This window comes from Silurus aristotelis (assembly GCF_946808225.1).
Source record: "Silurus aristotelis genome assembly, chromosome: 10".
Classification (NCBI taxonomy): Eukaryota; Metazoa; Chordata; class Actinopteri; order Siluriformes; family Siluridae; genus Silurus; species Silurus aristotelis.
Window position 1 is genome coordinate 11,838,853 of NC_139583.1, and position 19,016 is coordinate 11,857,868.

General features: G+C 35.2%; 1 protein-coding gene across 1 annotated transcript; it reads left to right on the top strand.

The window, feature by feature from the left end:
• Positions 1 to 1,570: 1,570 nt before the first annotated feature.
• On the top strand, positions 1,571 to 7,637 carry alx1 (ALX homeobox 1). The gene is made up of 4 exons (XM_083552545.1): positions 1,571 to 1,907; positions 3,162 to 3,478; positions 4,591 to 4,719; positions 6,792 to 7,637. Exons 1-4 carry the CDS (start codon positions 1,703 to 1,705, stop codon positions 7,128 to 7,130), a joined length of 990 nt encoding a protein of 329 aa, XP_083408671.1. The 5' UTR covers positions 1,571 to 1,702; the 3' UTR covers positions 7,131 to 7,637.
• The last annotated feature ends 11,379 nt before the right edge of the window (positions 7,638 to 19,016 follow it).

Here is a 19,016-nt window from a genome sequence, read left to right on the forward strand (position 1 = left end):
TAAAAAGTGCACTAGATATTTTCATAATAATAATAATAATAATAATAATAATAATAATAATAACAATATTAATTATTATTTCACTTTGTCATGAGCTTGAGAGAATTAAAAGTTAAGCATCTTTACTATCATGACATTTTGGTGAAATATGAAATGAATCTGTCGGGTAACTTTTTCAGTCAACAATCTGGCTGGCCAGAAAAAATGTAAACGCACCTCCACGAACTTCTCGCATTTTCTCCTCTGCATGAGTTCTAAGGCCACATCAGAAAGCTCCCTGCTACTTAAGAGCGAGTTATTTATTTTGCTTTGCAGTGGAGTGGCACCCTGTAAGCCTCGGCTTTGTTCACTGGATATGACTGGAGTGGCAGGTGGTACGATTTACCGCTAAATGAGAAAGAGCTTCTCGACGTGTGATCTCTTTTATAAAAATCTGCTTATAAGGAATATGCGCTCTCAGATATCTGTGTTACCCGGTCACATCCCAGCGTTCAGGTGCTGGGCACCGCGGGCCTCTTTGACCCTGTGTTCACACTGACTTTACATGCCACATTCAACATATAAAAACCCCGAATGATCACTTTTATACGTGTTATTGCTGAATATTTTTTTCGGTGAAATAAACAAAACAAAACATTAAATAACTCAGAAATTGTCTGAAATCTCTACGTGTGAGCGAAAGCCATTTCGTCAATGTGGCATTAATACAAATAATAAATAAAAAGCGCTCTACATGGATAAAAATGATAAAAAAAAAATTAAACTGATAAATAATAGAGTGCAGCTTATATTGTTTTCATGATAAACCTGAAATTTCAAGACATAGAAGGTGGAAGATATGCAGACAAATTATAATAAGAAAATAACTTTGTGCAGCCCAAAATCTCAGGAAACATACAGAGCAATAAAAATATTTAGAAATTAGTTCACGTATATAATAATAATAATAATAATAATAATAATAATAATAATAATAATAATAATAATAATAATAATAATAATAATTTATAGGCCTACTTTGCAATAAACTAAATATATTTACGAAAAAATATTTTAAAGTGTATTATCAAATTATTATTATTATTATTATTATTATTATTATTATTATTATTATTTAACATCAAAACACATGCATTGATATATGCATTATTTATAGTGTGGTTTGATGTTTAATAATAATAATATTAATAATAATAATAATAATAATAATAATAATAATAATAATAATGTATAGGCCTACTTTGTAATAGTAGTATAAATTCAAAATATTATTATTAATACAAATAATTATTTTCTATAGAATCTGATTCAGTTTGCAGATTATTTCTCTCTTGATATCCAGCAATGTTATTCTTGTCCGCTGCCTAAATATTGAATTGAATGCACTTTTCCTCAGCAGCTTAGACAGCCAGTAAACACTCCAGTTGTCTAAACACACCATGAGCAGGGTAAGTCTAATTGTAACTGCTTCAGAGTTTCCTAAGCCTCTGCGCTTGCATGTGGGTCATGGGTGGAGTTTCAAGTTCTCCATATTCAAGTGCTTGGGAGCTCCGTGTGCTCGGCCATATAAAGAGACTCTGAGGCTCTCGGTCACTTTACAGCAAGACAAATTAACGGTCCGAGGAAACCCCTGGCTCCACTCGTGTTTACTATCCGTGTAACTTCTCCAGTGCACTCGTTCAGAGCTGAAAGCCAGTGGACCATGATGGACTACATGACGGACAAGTTCCCGCTGAAGTGTGAAGCGGGGAAAGGGACAGACTTTTACTTGGAGCCGCTCATGGAGCCTTTAGAGAACATGCAGTACTACAGCAAGAGCTCCAGTAAGAGCGGGCAGCATTACACGCTGCAGAACCCTGAACACCACAGCATCCTGGATAGATCTTCTCCCTGTGACAACCAAACCTGTGAGTTAGCACGTTCTTACCCTAGCATTTCTTCACACCATAAATATAATGCATTATTACATTATTAGTTAGGAACTATGCGAAACCTTTATGGGCAGCTGATGGTACACGATAATATTTCTAATACATTTTTAAAAGAGAATAAAAATATGCATGGTCTACATTTTGAAAACGTTTCCCTGCCAAGAAAACTTGCCAAGATACTTCTTCAAATAATATTAGTTTCAATCTCAAAAGTGTTGGGGACGTTAATGATCTAAGACAGTTATTAATAATATAAAGTACATAACTGGACTACTGAGAAAAAAAACAAAAAACTAAACTAAACTAAAAAGTTTTCTAGAAGCCTAATTTCCTTTAGCTTGAAATAGAGATACAAATCTTAATTTGTTAGGCTTGTTTGGCTGCACGTGGCAAAAAGTCTTATAACATATTTTGATTAATAGCTGATTAAGATTGATCTTGTGTGTGTGTGTGTGTGTGTGTGTGTGTGTGTGTGTGTGTGTGTGTGTGTGTGTGTGTCCATTGTGCTCTTACACAATTTTGTTTAACCCTTGAAAAGATTGATCTCAATCTAATATATTTTATTACAAATACTGTAAGTAATTTATTTACTTATTAGTTTAAAAAAATGTTTTTTTTAAATATTTTTTAATAAAATTGTTATTATAAGTTGCCCACAGTATACCATAATAAACTAAATATCGGCCAAAAAAAAAAAAGGAATTACGAATGTTAATTATCATGAAATTCAACATCTTTTCTCCCAAATAACAAATAATAACCTAAATAAATGTCAACATTAAAATGTATTTCTGTTGAACTGTCTAAGGATTAACTTTACTAATATGTCTGTATTATTTTGACCTCTTTCCAATCTTAGTTAGTTATCGATACTTATAGATACTAGTATTTGTAGTTCTCGATTATATTACGTTAAATGATGTTAATATACATTTAAATTATGATATTTATTATATGATGCTAAACTATGTTAATACAGATTTGAAATATATGCTACATTATTGGTTTACTCTTTACTGCTAAAGTCTATTAATAGGTTGTCTACTCAAACAAAGGTATTTATAGTCTATTGGTCGTGTATGTTTATATATTATAGACATTTATATACTGTATATGAAACATTTCAGGTCATTTCATATTAGGGTTACTGTTGGATGTGTGCTGATGATACATTTAGAATACACTTGCTATATTAGTTGCCTGATGACTTATGTTTTTGTCTATAAGCAGCAGCCGCAGCGCCTCATTACTGCAGCGCGAAGGCGGAGGACGGCGGTGGACATGCGGATCTCAACGGGCAGCTGGAGGAGCGCTGCAGTGTGAGGACATCACCGGGGACTACAGCTCGGGACAAAAGCGACTTGGACGACATTGGCGAAAAGTGTGACAGCAACGTGTCCAGCAGCAAAAAGAGACGCCACCGAACCACGTTCACGAGCGGCCAGCTTGAGGAGTTAGAAAAGGTCTTCCAGAAAACGCATTATCCAGATGTGTATGTGAGGGAACAACTGGCCATGCGTACCGAGCTCACCGAGGCCAGAGTGCAGGTACTGCTCTTAAATCTCCCACATTCATGACTTACTTACATTATACAAAAAACAGGATCTGATTGATAAACAGGCCTTTTCTGGGTTTATATTTCAAAAATAAGTGTATAATGCATATTTTTAAGTAACGTAACAAACTACTTATCCAGTGAACTTATCGCTGTTTGCGTACATTCGCAGGCATACGCGGTTATTTGCAAATGTTTGCAAACCCTTGAGACAAATGACAGAATTAAAAAAATCTGTTTGTATTTTTGTTGATTTTTCAAGTTGTGTTTGGTTTAGTTTATTGTATTATTTATAGATTTTTTTTTACAAATAAGAAATAAAATAGTGTACATTAATGCATTAATGGCATAATAGTTATTCAGAATTTCTCTTTATAAAATGTTCAATATGTGTAAATATTTTCTATGAACTTTGTACCTCGTAACACCAACTTGTTTTGCATTTTCTGTCTGGAATCCTGCAATTCATTCCAGATCCGCCGTTATTTTCTTCGACTTATTTTTTCATCTTTGTGTTGTGTTTCTGACCACAAGACAATATAAGACAATGCTTGGCTGTTCTTATTGACTTGTCTGCTCTAACAACAACAATGCACTTCCTCAACTTTAGGTCTGGGGGCAGATTCATTCATTCATCAAAACATTTTAAACACATTTTGTTCTATATTTGGATTCGTTCTTTGCATGCTGCATTGACTTGTTTAGAATGTAATATTTGTAGATATGCTATAAAATACAATATATATATATATATATATATATATATATATATATATATATATATATATATATATATATATATATATATATATATATATATAAAATCTATAGGGGTAGAAAACAACGACATTGTTTTGATAAAAATGAAAAGCTAAAATTTAAACCCTATTCTGCAGAATTGAAAGAAAATATCTTATTGATGAATTTATATGACAGATGTTGGTGGATCGCATTAAAAAAAATCTCACGTGCAGAATTCGGAATGCACTCACACCTGAGTAACGATTATATATATTGTGTGTGTGTGTGTGTGTGTGTGTGTGTGTGTGTGTGTGTGTGTGTGTGTGTGTGTGTGTGTGTGTGTTTTCCACCAATATGATGAAGGTGTGGTTTCAGAACAGAAGGGCGAAATGGAGAAAGAGGGAACGCTATGGACAGATCCAGCAGGCCAAAAGTCACTTCGCAGCAACGTATGACATTTCAGTGCTGCCCAGGACAGACAGCTACTCACAGGCAAGTGGAGCTCTTTATTCATTTATTTGCAGATTTTATAAAACGGCAGGCTACACTAATTATCCCGAAAATGCGAAAATCAGATTTTTGATCTTTTTTTAATTTGTGCATGAGGAATTGAAAAATCCTGTTGCGATATAAATCTATGGATCAGCTGATCTGCATCAGCAAGTCTAAACTCCTTATGCCTAAGGAGTAAATATATCAGTCTAATGTATTCTGTTTGCAAAATACTTGAGACTTCCTTTGCTTAGGCGTCGTTATAGCTCATATTCTGATGTTTCTGGTGTCTGTTTTTGATTCGACTATTTGACGTCCTATTGCGCAATCCTATTCACACTGAACCGAATGTGGAGAATTATTAGTATGCATTTTAAAGATATACTGCTTGTAGACCTCTAACTTACATGCCACCCCCTTCCACATTGTAGGTAACTGTGTGAAAGGTATTTAGGCGTGTTGCTATCGATATAGCTGCAAAAAGCGAGCATGAGAGGCAGAAATTACTCCTTTGAGAGCTCAAATAACATAACCTGCCTAATCAACTTAAGTTTTTAAGAATAAAATAATTAATCTCTTTGGGGTTCACATACATGTAAATCTGGCTTTGTCTGTTCAGTGCCACACTTGTCCTTGACTTTACTGCATGTCCCTGAATGATTTTAGAACAATAGTCCTGCAAAAGAAAACTTTGAAAATTAGGATGTAGCATTTAGTCAGTAGTAGAGAAATCAATTGGCAAAATTATGCTGAAAGAAATTAGAAGACACTAAAGCGTTTAAAACTACACTTTAGTTTTTTTTTTTTTTTTTGCCTATACTTTAACAGAAACGCTTTTTAAACCCCTAACATTATGGCCCCCAAAATAACTAATTGAAAGTATGGACTGCCAGATCCATCAATCCATAGTTATCAATTAACCTGTAACTAATAACACCAATACATCTGCACTTTACATGCATACTCTGTGTGCTGTTACATGACTGTAGATCATGGCTTGTTTGACTTGTGGATAGTGAAAGTCATGATATATAAAGATATATATATCATTGTCAATTTTTGATTGTCAATTAAAATTATTGAAGTAGGCTTTATTAGAGTGGTTGTGGATACCACGGTATCCGAGTCCAGGTGACTAAATGACTATTCTTGTACAGCGATTGGTTTATATCATTAAAAAAATACAACTAACAAAAATGGATTCTCATTAAAAGTCATTCTGAATGTTTTGAGAAAAAAAAGAACTAAACATAAATATATATATATATAAGAAGGTGTTTAGCGCTAAAATTACTCAGGTAATGTAGACAGACACAGGGAATAAAGGTAGACAGAGTGCAACACAATTTACAGTTGACTTGTATTCTGGTTTTATTCTGGGAAATAGGTCATTTAAACTGTGGTGCCTAACTTTATATGCATTGTGTTCATAGTTAATTTGAGACTGACTGCTGATTGGTCAACTGCCTGGACAGGCTAGGTCTTTCATTTCCTACTGCATTCACTTACAGTAAACCAGTGACCATTGTTTTGTTGATAGTTTCCCAGTGAAAAGTACGATCATCTGTTTTCTTAGATCTAGGCCTCATAAGAGTATATCTACTTCCCTAAAAACATCTAAGAAAATAAACTGTTCTTAAAAAATATACTAATATTCAAATCTTTATGTTGTTATTTAAAAGGTTTATAAACCGTTTTACCATCATCATCATCATCATCATCATCATCATCATCATCATCATCATCATCATCATAATTTATTAATAATATTATTAATTATCCAAAAAAAAGTATTTATCATTTTTAAATAAACTTTGAGAACTTGCTCAAGATAAATACTTGACATAACAGACATAAAAAAAATATATATTATATATATTGCCTATCAACCCATTCAAGCTAAATAAGGGTCAACAGTAATAATAACTGCACTTTCCTTTATTAAATCACTAATTTCTCATTAAAATTGTCAAGTCCTTTGTCAATTGTCAAACTATATTATACACATTTTTGATAGAAATGTATCTTTAAAAAACTTTTTGATAATTATTTGTATTTTTTTATCCAAACAGATACCCAATAATTTGTGGCCAGCTCCAACCCCCGGTGGCTCAGTGGTTTCCTCCTGTATGCTTCCACGTGGTTCTCCACCGTGTGTACCATCTCCGTACCCCCACTCACCACGGGCCCCTGAACACAATTACATTAGCTTCCCCAACCATCAGCAGAATCAGTTTGGCGTCAATCCCGTCTCGCTCAACAACTTCTTTACTGATTCGCTTTTGACTCCAGCACCAAATAGCCATGCAGCCTTCGAGAGTAAACCTGAGTTTGAAAGACGGTCATCCAGTATCGCTGTCCTCAGAATGAAAGCCAAAGAACACGCAGCTAACATCTCATGGGCCATGTGATCCCTGTACTCAGGCTCTTATTCTTAACAGTATTAAATAATTAACGTATTCATAAAGACACAAATAAGGACATTTTTTTTTTTACTAAGAAGGACTCGTTGCTCTTTAAACTAATTATTGACTTGAAAAGGAGCTTCAATTTGAGCAAGCATCACTTTTTGGTCTTACTTTGAACAACTTGGCAATACAAACCATTACTTGATTTGCATATTATGCCTAAATGAATGTCTTATGAATGTCCAAAAACTTTTGTATTAGTGTGCCTTATTAATGTATAATGCACTTATGGTGGTGTAAAAACAGTAACACAGGGAGCTTTATGAGCTTTACTACATTCTGTACTCAGGACTAAGATTGGACGTGCTGTCCTTTGGCATGCTTATCTCACAAACCGGTGTGTGCGTATAAGCTACACATAAATGTTGCTGAGTGTTGATCTGCCACAACCAGAGGAGCACTTTGCACTCTGTAGGGTTTGTATTTTAATAAAATTATTTGGAGATTTCACATTTATTGTGATTTATATGCTGTATCATGACCAGTTTCTGAAACGAATCCAATTTTCAATTTTTACCTTAGATTTTGAAAATATAAATCTTTAACTCACATTCAAGCCAATGGTGATATAATAAACAAAAACCTAAACTGACATAAAAACTATTTCAGTGTTAAGTTTTTTCACCAGCTCCATCTTCACTTGGGGCAGTACGGTGTCTATCTTGGGAACACTGGGAGTGAATTGGAAAAATGTAATGCACACATATACACATAGTGTCTACAGGGACAGGGACCCAAACTCAGGGCAGAACCTGGAGCTGTAAGGTGCTACAACCTTATTGTTTCCTATTCAATAAAATTTCAGTATATTAGGACATATCTACACTTAACTCTGACTGAAATGGTATGCTGTTTTTCTAATATAAATTTAAACAACATAATAATTAAATGTAAAAGTCTGGTGGTACCTTTGTGTGTTCATTTGTAAATGTCTTTATTTTATACAACGAAAATGAACATGACTGTATATATTTGTGCTGCACAAATACTGTAAATACAGTAGTTAAAATGTTTTACATGGTAATGTGGACAAACTGCAGTCCACTTCGTTATTAGATGTACAGCCTTTACCCTGAATGTTGTGTAATCTTCCTTTTAATAGCAATTAAAAATATTTCCTTCAGACTTATTGATGGAATTAGTTACTGTATGTTAAAGTACATTTTTTGTTATTCTTTTAACATACTTATAAAGAACTTATCGATGTAAGTTCTTATAACAATAAGGAAAACAATAACAAGGAGTTTTTGTGAGAAATATATGCTACGATATGCCACTCGATATAAAAGTAAGGAACTATTGCTTCTACACAAATATAAGGGAACATTTTCAATTCTTAAAATGTTCAGAATTGTGAGAATAATGACCTTTAGCCTCTGCCTACATTAAAACATTTGCTTTCAAGTGTATATGTTTCCACCATGCAGTGTAGTCAAAGCTGCATCAATTTCTAACTTGTGTGCATATGTGTGTGTGTGCGAGTGTATGTGTGTGCATATAAGGCTGTAGATGTTTGTGCATGAATTCTTGAGCTTTGTGGCAATCTATCTCCTAATACCCCATCTCTGCAGCACTCTTCGCTTTCTGCAGTGTCCGAATGGTCCTCCCTGCTGTAGTCCTGCAAGACAGATGAAGCAGGACATGTATGGAGTGTAGACGAGATCCATCAGCAGGGCTTAATGGGTTTGACCCAGTGAGGTGAGCCTCAGTCATTAATACAGAGGCACACACGTGTGGGGGAGGAGACGAGTCTCCCTACAGCTCCACACTGCAGCCCAGATTTTAGGCCTGCAACCGAGATGTTCAATCTCATCACATATTTTCATCTGTTTTTCAAAAAACTCTCGGCTGTTATTATGGAAAGTATTTTCTCGCCAGTCCTATGCCTAAATTATCTGTGCTTGGATTTGTCTTTACAGTGGAAGTGTGTCCAAATAGTTTTTTGGCTGGGATCTGTGTCTCATACCCAGATAAGATTTTTTGGCATCATTGTGAACAGCTTAGTTGTACAAAAGTTCCAGTCATATTTGCTGGCCTTGAAATAAATAGCACTGCACGATTGGAAATGTATAGATGAAATTGCAGTTATTTCTAGGCAAATAAGGCAGAAAAGCAACCACAGGATTTTAAAGGTCTTTTAACTGGGGTAAGGTGTTTTACCTTGCGCTGAGTTACCTGAATGGGATTACAGAAAGATCATGAAACCTTTTTAAATGTTTCATGTTCTAACTACTGTCTGTGTGTCTGAAAGATTCAAAATAAATTCATTCATACATCCTCTGTACCATCTGGATATTCCACCTAAGTAATCTGAATTAAAATGCCTTAGATATATTTTTGTCGACAATATATGTAAAGAATAACATTTTATGAAGTATGCCAGTATTGGAAAATAATCACTGACAGGTTAATGTTAATTAAAGGTGTCATTCCAGTTTTATACCACGACAATATGGCAACATGAATGTGATGCTTTTAACCTATTTGTATTTATTGAAACATCTAAATTTTATGTCCCAACACAAGCATTTCTTTTTCTGTTGACACAACAACAAAAACACAGCTTGACAAGTTACAGAAAAAATTCTATTTGAAGACTTTACTATGGCGGAAAACATTCTAAATTTTACAAGGCAATGATACCAGTGACCCCTCCCATAAATGTTAAACAAGCATCTTGCAGAAATATCTATTCTTTGAATCAAATATACAATACAAGTCTCTGTTTGTTTTAACAGTAAAACAAAACACATTGTACTAGTTCACGTTGTTTATAATGTTGCGCCAGACTTTAAAAAATTATATATCAGTGTGCCAGGAGTAGATTGTCTATGAGTCAAAAATCCGTTCTTTAGGACCCAGTGCATTCCAGCTCCCTGTCAAATTTAAAATAAAAATAAGTCAGTCTTTTACATTACTAGAATGATGACAATATAATGAAAATAGGAAAGATTAATATCTATCCAAGGATCAATGTTTAAACACAAAAATTCCCTACAATATGACTTATTTTACTTTATTTTTGTATTAACCTGGCACACCATTTAAACACTCAGTATTTTTTATTTATTTATTTATTATTAAATTTTATGTTATGAATTAATCATTTTACTGCATGTTGCACTGTGGGTTTTTATGTAACATACAATTAGAATTTGATGCACAGAGACTCCTGCCGATTCCATGACACACTCCTGATCATGGATTGTGAGAGACGTTACAAAAATTTAGGCGTCTCCTCCTATTAAGACACAACATCTTTGCTACACACCAAGCATTCCTGATACATCTTTAGCAAACCTGGTCCAGGATTCAATGTTTTTGCTCCAACACTCGAATGAACTCATCAGATCCAGATTTTTTTTGATGGGTTTAATATGGGAAAGCTCTAAAATGTGTGTATTCCAGGAGCGGGTTCTGTGGGACTCTGGAACAAAATGACAAATAAAGGTATATATTCTTTGGTGCAACATCATATCATGATTCCAAACAAGGAGCTAAGAGACTTGACTGTAACAAGACCAATATGTACTGAGCCCATGCTAGGCCCCTGGCATTACATCTGGCATGACTTGTTTTTCTTTCGATCTGAGCCTTACATACACTCTGTTATGGAGCTTCCATCCGAGCCCCATCACTCAGGAAAACTCCCAGCATGAAGCAGGCCTTGGTGTTTTTAGAGCCTGCCGAGCCTGGGGCCGGCGATCGCTCTTCTCGCTCAGACATCTCTGTCTTTTCAGCAGAAGCAGCATTGCTCCCTGCAGCACACACAACTTGATGATTTATGAACCGCTTCCAAGAACCATTTCTGCTGTGCAGTGGAGACCAAATGACTTATTGGGTGTGATGTGATTTTTTTATTGGCTTCTTACCCAGCACTGTGCTGCATCTGAGGCCTGGTATGAAGTCAAATAGATTAACTCTAACACTTGTGGCTAAGATGCGTGTGGACACTGGTAAATAAAAATGTCAGACTGAAGAGTGTTGGGATCGCTGTTGTGACATATTCACCACAAGAGTTTTTTTTATAGTCTGTATTGATGAGTAGCGTTAATAACAGAACAATCATGTTTCTGGATACCACATTGTTGCTGAACACTTGAGTTTGATTATAAAGTGTTGATTACTTTTCTATATAAGGCATTATGCATGCTGCAAGTAAATCACTCAGACATGTTATTTCCAAAACTAACTCAGTCCACAGACCATTTATTTTGTGTTAAATCTAACAAGAATTGCATTGAAAAAACATTATTTAACAAAGAAATATGTCTAACCATTTTTATAATGAAAATGTCTGTTTGGAAATGTCTAGCAATTGTAAAAGGAATCTACAGTGTCAGGTGTCACATTTTTAGTTACTGTTAATAGGACAAGCTGCAGTACAAGAGTAGGAGGTTAGTAACAAAACAACAAGTAACAACATGAACTCATCTCACAAAAACTCCACCACATTGAATCCACATGTTTTTTTAATGCACATAAACTGCAATAATAAGTAAGTAAGGAATAAAACAAATTGGAAGATGTGTAATTAGATAAGTAATGCCATCCCATGCCATGTTGTGTTTAACTGTTTACTTTGTTAATTCTTATGCACAGCCTTCTAGCCATAAAAATGGAACAAAACCCGAATGGCACATATCAAGCTTTTAATGGCCTTAAGATCACTGGTCAGAAAATTTGCAACAATTCAACAAATGCATCCATGAGGACTCCTGTGCCACCATTTACTTTTGCAATGACCTGGTGAGGGGAAAGCTAGAAGTAGGGAAATACACGTATAAAGTCACTCAGAGGTGAAGGAAATATCTACAGCATTTGATTCATTCTTGCTTATTTCCTGAACAATGATTTATTGCTAAGACTATTAAAAGACTTATTTAGCTTCAGCTTCTATTGCCCCCATTCCTCCCTACCTCCAACATTTTAGGCTTGGATATTTTATTTTTGCCGAAAACATGTTTCAAAATATCTAAATAGGAATAAACACCATTTTTAACTGTGATACAATTCATCTGATCAAATTCAAATAGTTTTTAAAAGACAGGTATGTTATAAAACAGCTGACAGAAAAGTTATCACTTATTTTGTTATAGGAGCTATGTATTGTTCTCTGACCAACCAAATATAAAAATTCAATATTTCTTCAATGAAAGGTTTTTGATGAGTCAGTTCTTTTTTTTTTTTTTTTTTTTTTTTTTGTAAAATGACATTTGATTATTTTTGGTCTTCAATTATATACATTATCCATCAAACAAATACTTGTGAATGTGACTTGTGTTTTCCTGCGTGGCCTTAATACACACACACACACACACACACACACACACACACACACACACACACACACACACACACACACACACACACACACACACAAAGTGAGAGCAGACAACCCATCCAGTCACTTTGCTGTTAAGGATGAGTCAGACAGTGAGTGTTGATTTGTAGTGTCCTCATGAATAGCGAAATGAGGCTGCTCTGCTGCGCCTGCTGAGATAATGATGTTTACTAATGCCATGACAAACAGAAGCAATAAACACACAATTAATTATCAGAGACAAACAAACTCAACATGTGCCAACATTTGCTTTAACGTCCATGCATGAGCCAACAAATTACAGGTCTAAGAAAATTGATTCATTTTCCTAATCAATATTTTACACCTAATTTCAATGGATTCAGAATGTCACATTCTGCCTCGTCATGTTCAAGCTGAACAGTTTATCTGTAGTTTTTTTCTACAAAGTCGATTATTGCTGCACGATTAGACATGATCACATTAACAATATGGCCCAAATAATTTTAGTAAAGTTACTGTACTGATAGAAGTGAAACAGTTTTCTCTATGTATTTAATCAAGCACATAAAAGTGCTTTGTAAGTTTTGCCATTAGCTTCTCTAAATCCAAATCCCATATCAGATGATGACAGATGAGTGACCCCTCCCCTGTAATCAGCATCCAACATGGCTCTCAGCAGGCATTAAAGCTTCCATCATTAGCACCAACTAAATGGCTTATTGATTTACAAGCACCCTTGCAGCTTCTGCCTACACGGTACCAAGACATGTTGCATTAACACTGTCAGCTTTTTTCTTTTTCACCTTTAGTATTTAACACTGTAAATATGTACAATTGAACTATATTTTTTTTGTTACATTTTGTTTCCTAAGAAACCTTTCTATTAGGCAAATAATTAAGAGTTATGGGATAAATAAAGACTTGCATCCAATCCAGGCTGTACATACTCTGCCTACTCTCGACCTATCACATACCTGACCAGGATAAAGTGCCTACTAATTATGAATGAAATAGTGAAACAAATAAATAGTATTTGTTGTGCAGCATTATTCAAAATGTAAACAGACACAATGTGTAGCAATATACTGGTCCAAAATAGCACAATATTAAGCTTTTATATAGATTTTAACAACAAATCATTTGTCCCATTGTGGTGTTTTTTGCAAAGTGGGCACGAGCATTGTCTTATTAAAAATGAACATGAAGCATAAAGTAAGCCTTTATGCAATATTCTCCTGTATTAATTGTCTTTTTTTTACAGTGAAACAGCTGACCAGAGATGCATTCAGTCCTCTCTGTAACATCAACATCTGCTGTTTCCACTTTTATAGCTAAAAGCAATTTTTCTTTACTTTTCAAACATTCGAACACTTTAAGGCACATTCTGACTCAGTGATAAACGTAGTGTGTTGATGGAGACACTGACCTGCCCTTTGATGATAAAATATGCGTTTTGAACCTCCTGCTACATGTAATCTCTACAGGCTGGACAGTGACACATCACCCCTTCACAATCTCATGAACTAATGGTGGACGTGTTCATTTTCTTATCACGTATATTGATGTGATTGGGTGACCCTTTCAGCCATCTGAGGACTGTCTACTTTGTCAGACTTTGCCTTCTTCTCCCATTGGACTTTAAAGTTCTATATATTTCCCTCTGTAGAAACATCTCACTGGTGGAAAAAGTTGGACATACAATTTTTTAAATAAATAACTAGGGAGAATCTGTGATTCAAAGCTTAACTCTTATGTGAGATTTTATGTTCGGTTGTGTCACCAGGTCATCTTCATTTAGGTAATTTTTCTTTCACACATCCTCCCCAAAGTTTCCTTGACATTTGAACTTGACCAATGAGGCATTAGAAGTCAATAGAACACTGCTTCAAGATTAGTTTGGTACAATATAGGGCATGTTTATCGGTTTCAGTTTATATTGTTATATTGTGGTGATATATACTGTATTCTCTGCACACTTGAGCTCTTTGTACAGTCAGAGGTAACAACAAAAAGGCACAGAAAATGTTGGAAAACAGAGGTGACTTGAGGAACGCATCCTCTCATCTGCATCTAGACTGCAACCTGGATTACAATCACCTCATTAATCTCCAGTGAGGGAGTAGAATAGCACTGCTCAGAGATAAGATTACCCAGATTATTCAGCACAAATAATTCTTTTTGCAGGAAAATAAGATATACAACAAGAACATAAACAACATATTAGTGCATTAGGTTGTTTATGTTCTTGTTGTTTTATGGGTATATTTTATTTTATACTTTTTAAATAAACATTTCTAAAGATATTTTCAGCATTAACATTTTTTTTTAATGGTGAAAATATCTTTATAAACGTTTGTTTAAAAATTCATCACGAAATATTACATCCTATCAAGCTAAACTAGATGTGGGTAACTTAGTGTAATATATCTTCTGGATTTTTCAACTGTTCTCCATAATTACAACTACGAGATTTTTTTCCACTTATTTGTTTATTTATCAAAGTCACTGAGTAAAGGGATAAGATCTCTGGGTTTCTCTGTGTGTCTTCGTTCTCTTCTCAGAGCCATAATCAGCTGCTGACAGACAGAAGAGCCCAGTGTGATGCCCACAAGCTTCTCGGGTGACACTGTTGCTCTAACAGATCTGCTTTAAAGAGGTATGTGTCACAGAAGCTGGCATCATGGAGCACAACAAACAGCAGCCTGCTGACAGCCACTGGGTGCCTTTAATCAGGCAAGGAGTGAGGAGGGGAGACCTAACACACTGTGATTGAGTTCCAGCTCCTTTGTTTGGATGATTAGAGAAGTTAAGGAGCTCGCGTTTATCCCCATACCGATCCTGAGGGACTCTGCCATGCAAGCCATTCTCTTCCAGGCACCATGGATCCAGCTAACAGAACCACTACATTCAATTTGGCTTCTTGAACCTCTTGAAATGAAAGACAAAAATCTCAGATGGAATTGCAAATGCACATAAATGGAACAGGGTCTTGCATGAGTCAGCATTAATTTTAGCTTTTAACACAAGATGAGTGGTGGGAAAATGATCTTTAACATTTTTTTAAAAATCAGTGAACAAAACTCCAAAACTCAAGCCCAATTACATATTGAGTCATCAGTGAATTTACAAAATAATAGGTTTAAAAAAAAAAACATGTTGGAGATCGCCCTCTGTAGGCGAAACGACCACTGATGAACACACTGTACACCACTTCTAACAAAAGGCAAATAATATAAGCACAAATACCATATAAGCACAAATAAATATATATATAAATTGCTTATGTAATGGATTCATAATGATAATGTATACACACACAGTGGAGCTCAGTGCACTGGGAAATGAGGACTATAACTGAGACATAATGTAGTACCTTCAAAGATCAGTTTATTATTTTTATGAAATATTTCTTATTATAGAAAAAAAACTAGAAAAAAACAAAAAACAAAAAACAAACAAAAAACAAAACAAAACAAACAAACAAAAAAAAATTAATATATATATATATATATATATATATATATATATATATATATATATATATATATATATATATATATATATATATATATGTATGTATGTATGTGTGTGTGTGTGTGTGTGTGTGTGTGTGTGTGTGTGTGTGTGTGTGTGTGTGTGCCAACAGTAACAGAAAGAAACAGAAAGAAACAGAAAGAAAAAGAAAGTACATCCTTCCTTCTGCACCAGTACTCAGACAGCAAAGTGATTTACCATATGCATGTTACAATTGCTTTATTCAACAATTTACCAACACTTTTTGTTGAAACCTTTTATGTCTGTAGTTCTGGCCCCTTTTATAGAGATATCATTACCTTTCAATCCCCAGCCAGATGTACAACAACAAATGTGTGGTTGTATTCAAAAACCCACTGCTCGGCTGCAGGCAGAGAAAGTGCAAGTCCAGGTGAAAAACAAAAGAAGAAAACAGGTTGCACTGTCCGAACTACATCTCACCAGTCCTTGGATTTTAGTGTCAACAATCAACAAATCACACTAAAACTGAAAAACCGTATAACCCCTATAATGATTCCCTGTTTAAAATAAAAAAACAAACAAACAAACACCACATTTTGTAGCTATGTTGTTAATTTTTGTTTAGTTTTAACTTTCTACATGCACACCAGATATTATGTATTTTTAAAGTTTTGGTGTGTCTGGATAACAAAAAAAAAGTTTGAATGAAACCATCACAAAAATCACAAGAAATTACGAAGTCTATTTAATAATGCATGTAACAAAAATTTTACCAGCCATGCAATTAACATGTAACACTCACTAAAATAGGTACATATCCAATAGTATGTAAAACATCTCTGATACGTTTTCTGGGGATATCTTCTTGCTCTGCAGGCAGTTCAAGGGAATTGTGTTTTTTTTAGGATGATGTGTGTCAGCAATTACCACAATGTTTTGAAGCATTTCATCCACAGCTAGAACACAGCTGCAGTCAGGTAAAAATCTAGGCCACTCTAATCTGGTGTTTACACATAATAACATATTTTCAGATGGCTGTTAATGTACAATATTTGCTACAATATTTCATGATCTGCAAACAAATTAATTAAAGTATTCATCATTATTTATCATTACTTAATAATGAACATGAACGTAAATGTGTTGACTAGTGAGGAGAGTGTGTTGAGAAGATGGAGGGAGTATTTTTTAGCAGCTAATGAATGAGGAAAATAAGAGAGAAAGAAGGTTGGATGGTGTAGAGTTGGTAAAGCAGGAAGTTTTGAGGATTAGTAAGGAGGAAGTGAGAGCAGCGATTAAGAGGATGAAGAGTGGAAAGTCGGTTGGACCAGATGACATACCAGTAGAAGCGTGGAGATGTTTAGGTGAGATGGCAGTGGAGTTTTTAACAAGATTGTTTAATAGGATTTTGGAAGGTCAGAGGATGCCTGAGGAATGGAGAAGGAGTGTGCTGGTACTAATCTTTAGGAAACAAGGGAGATGTGCTGACCTGCAGTAACTACAGGGGAATAAAGTTGATCAATCACACCATGAAGTTATGGGAAAGAGTAGTGGAAGCCGGGCTGAGAGAAGTGGTGACCATCTGTGAGCAGCAGTATGGTTTTATGCTGAGGAAAAGCACCACAGATGCATTATTTGCTTTAAGAATGTTGATGGAGAAGTATAGAGAAGGTCAGAAGGTGTTGCATTGTGTGTTTGTGGATTAAGAGAAAGCATACGACAGCGTGCTGAGAGAAAAGTTGTTGTATTGTATGAGGAAGTCTGCAAAGTAAGTATGAGAAGAGAACATGTATAAGGACAGTGTGACAGCAGTAAAGTGTGCAGTAGGAACGACAGATTGGTTAAATTTGGAGGTTGGACTGCATCAAGGATCGGCTCTGAGCCCTTTCCTGTTTTTCAGTGGTGATGGACAGGTTGACGGACGAGGTCAGACAGGTGTCTCCATGGACTATGATGTTTGCAGATGATATTGTGATTTGTGGGGAGAGTAGGGAGCAGGTTGAGAAGAGCCTGGAGAGGTGAAGGTACCCGCTGGAGAGAAGGGGAACGAAAGTCAGTAGGAGTAAGACAGAGTACATGTGTGTGAATGAGAGGGAGGGCAGTGGAGTGGTGCGGTTGCTGGGAGAAGAAGTGGTAAAGGTGGAGGAGTTCATGTACCTAGGGTCAACAGTGCAAAGTAATGTAGAGTGTGTTAGAGAAGTTAAGAAAAGAGTGCAGGCAGAGTGGAGTGGGTGAGGAAGAGAGGCTTATGGATGTTGAGGGAAGACATGCAAGGTCGTTGGTTTAAAAAAGTTAGCTGCAGAGGACAGGGGGATATGAAGACGGATGATCCGCTGTGGCGACCCCTAATAGGAGAAGCCGTAAGAAGAAGTAGAAGATTTATATGTATTTATTTATATGTATATGTATTTTTACACTATTTTAAATATATTGCAAAGGACAGAAACAAAATGTCCTTTAGAAAATGAGAGCTCAGAGACAAAGCAGTTGAACATTTGATCAGAAAATCATGAGCTCAAATCCCAGCACCACCAGTCTACTGCTTCTCGGCCCTTGAGCAAAGCACATAACTCCTTAATTGCTTAATTGTATAAATAAGAGCAGTTGTATAGTTCTGGATAAAGATGTCTGCCAAATGCAGACTGCAAATGCAATCTGATTTATAATAATGTTTTATGATTTTGTGGAACAATTTTTTCCTTATTTATAACCTCTAAAGGTTTGGTAACTAAGCTACAATAAATACAACAGTAATCAAGCAGGACACTTTTACCCAGAGGAAATAATTTCACATTGATTAAGTGACTGTTTCCCCCCCATCGTTCTTGATTAGTTTTCCATGAATGAGCGCTGCTCTGATTCAAACTCAGCCAAAAATAACACAGTGCACACTGAGGCACTCTTAATTAGGAAAGAAACAATTGAAGCACTTTAACATCAGACAAAGGAAGCATTAAGTTAAATAACTCTATGCTCACATTTAAGCCTTTTTTTTCTTTTCCCTTCAGTAATAGAAGGAACACAAACAA

Excerpts from the sequence above, each read along its gene's own strand:
- alx1 (XM_083552545.1), top strand. The coding sequence starts at position 1,703 with ATGATGGACTACATGACGGACAAGTTCCCGCTGAAGTGTGAAGCGGGG. Across the intron at positions 1,908-3,161 it reads TCCCTGTGACAACCAAACCT|CAGCCGCAGCGCCTCATTAC; the intron begins GTGAGTTAGCAC and ends GTCTATAAGCAG. Across the intron at positions 3,479-4,590 it reads TCACCGAGGCCAGAGTGCAG|GTGTGGTTTCAGAACAGAAG; the intron begins GTACTGCTCTTA and ends AATATGATGAAG.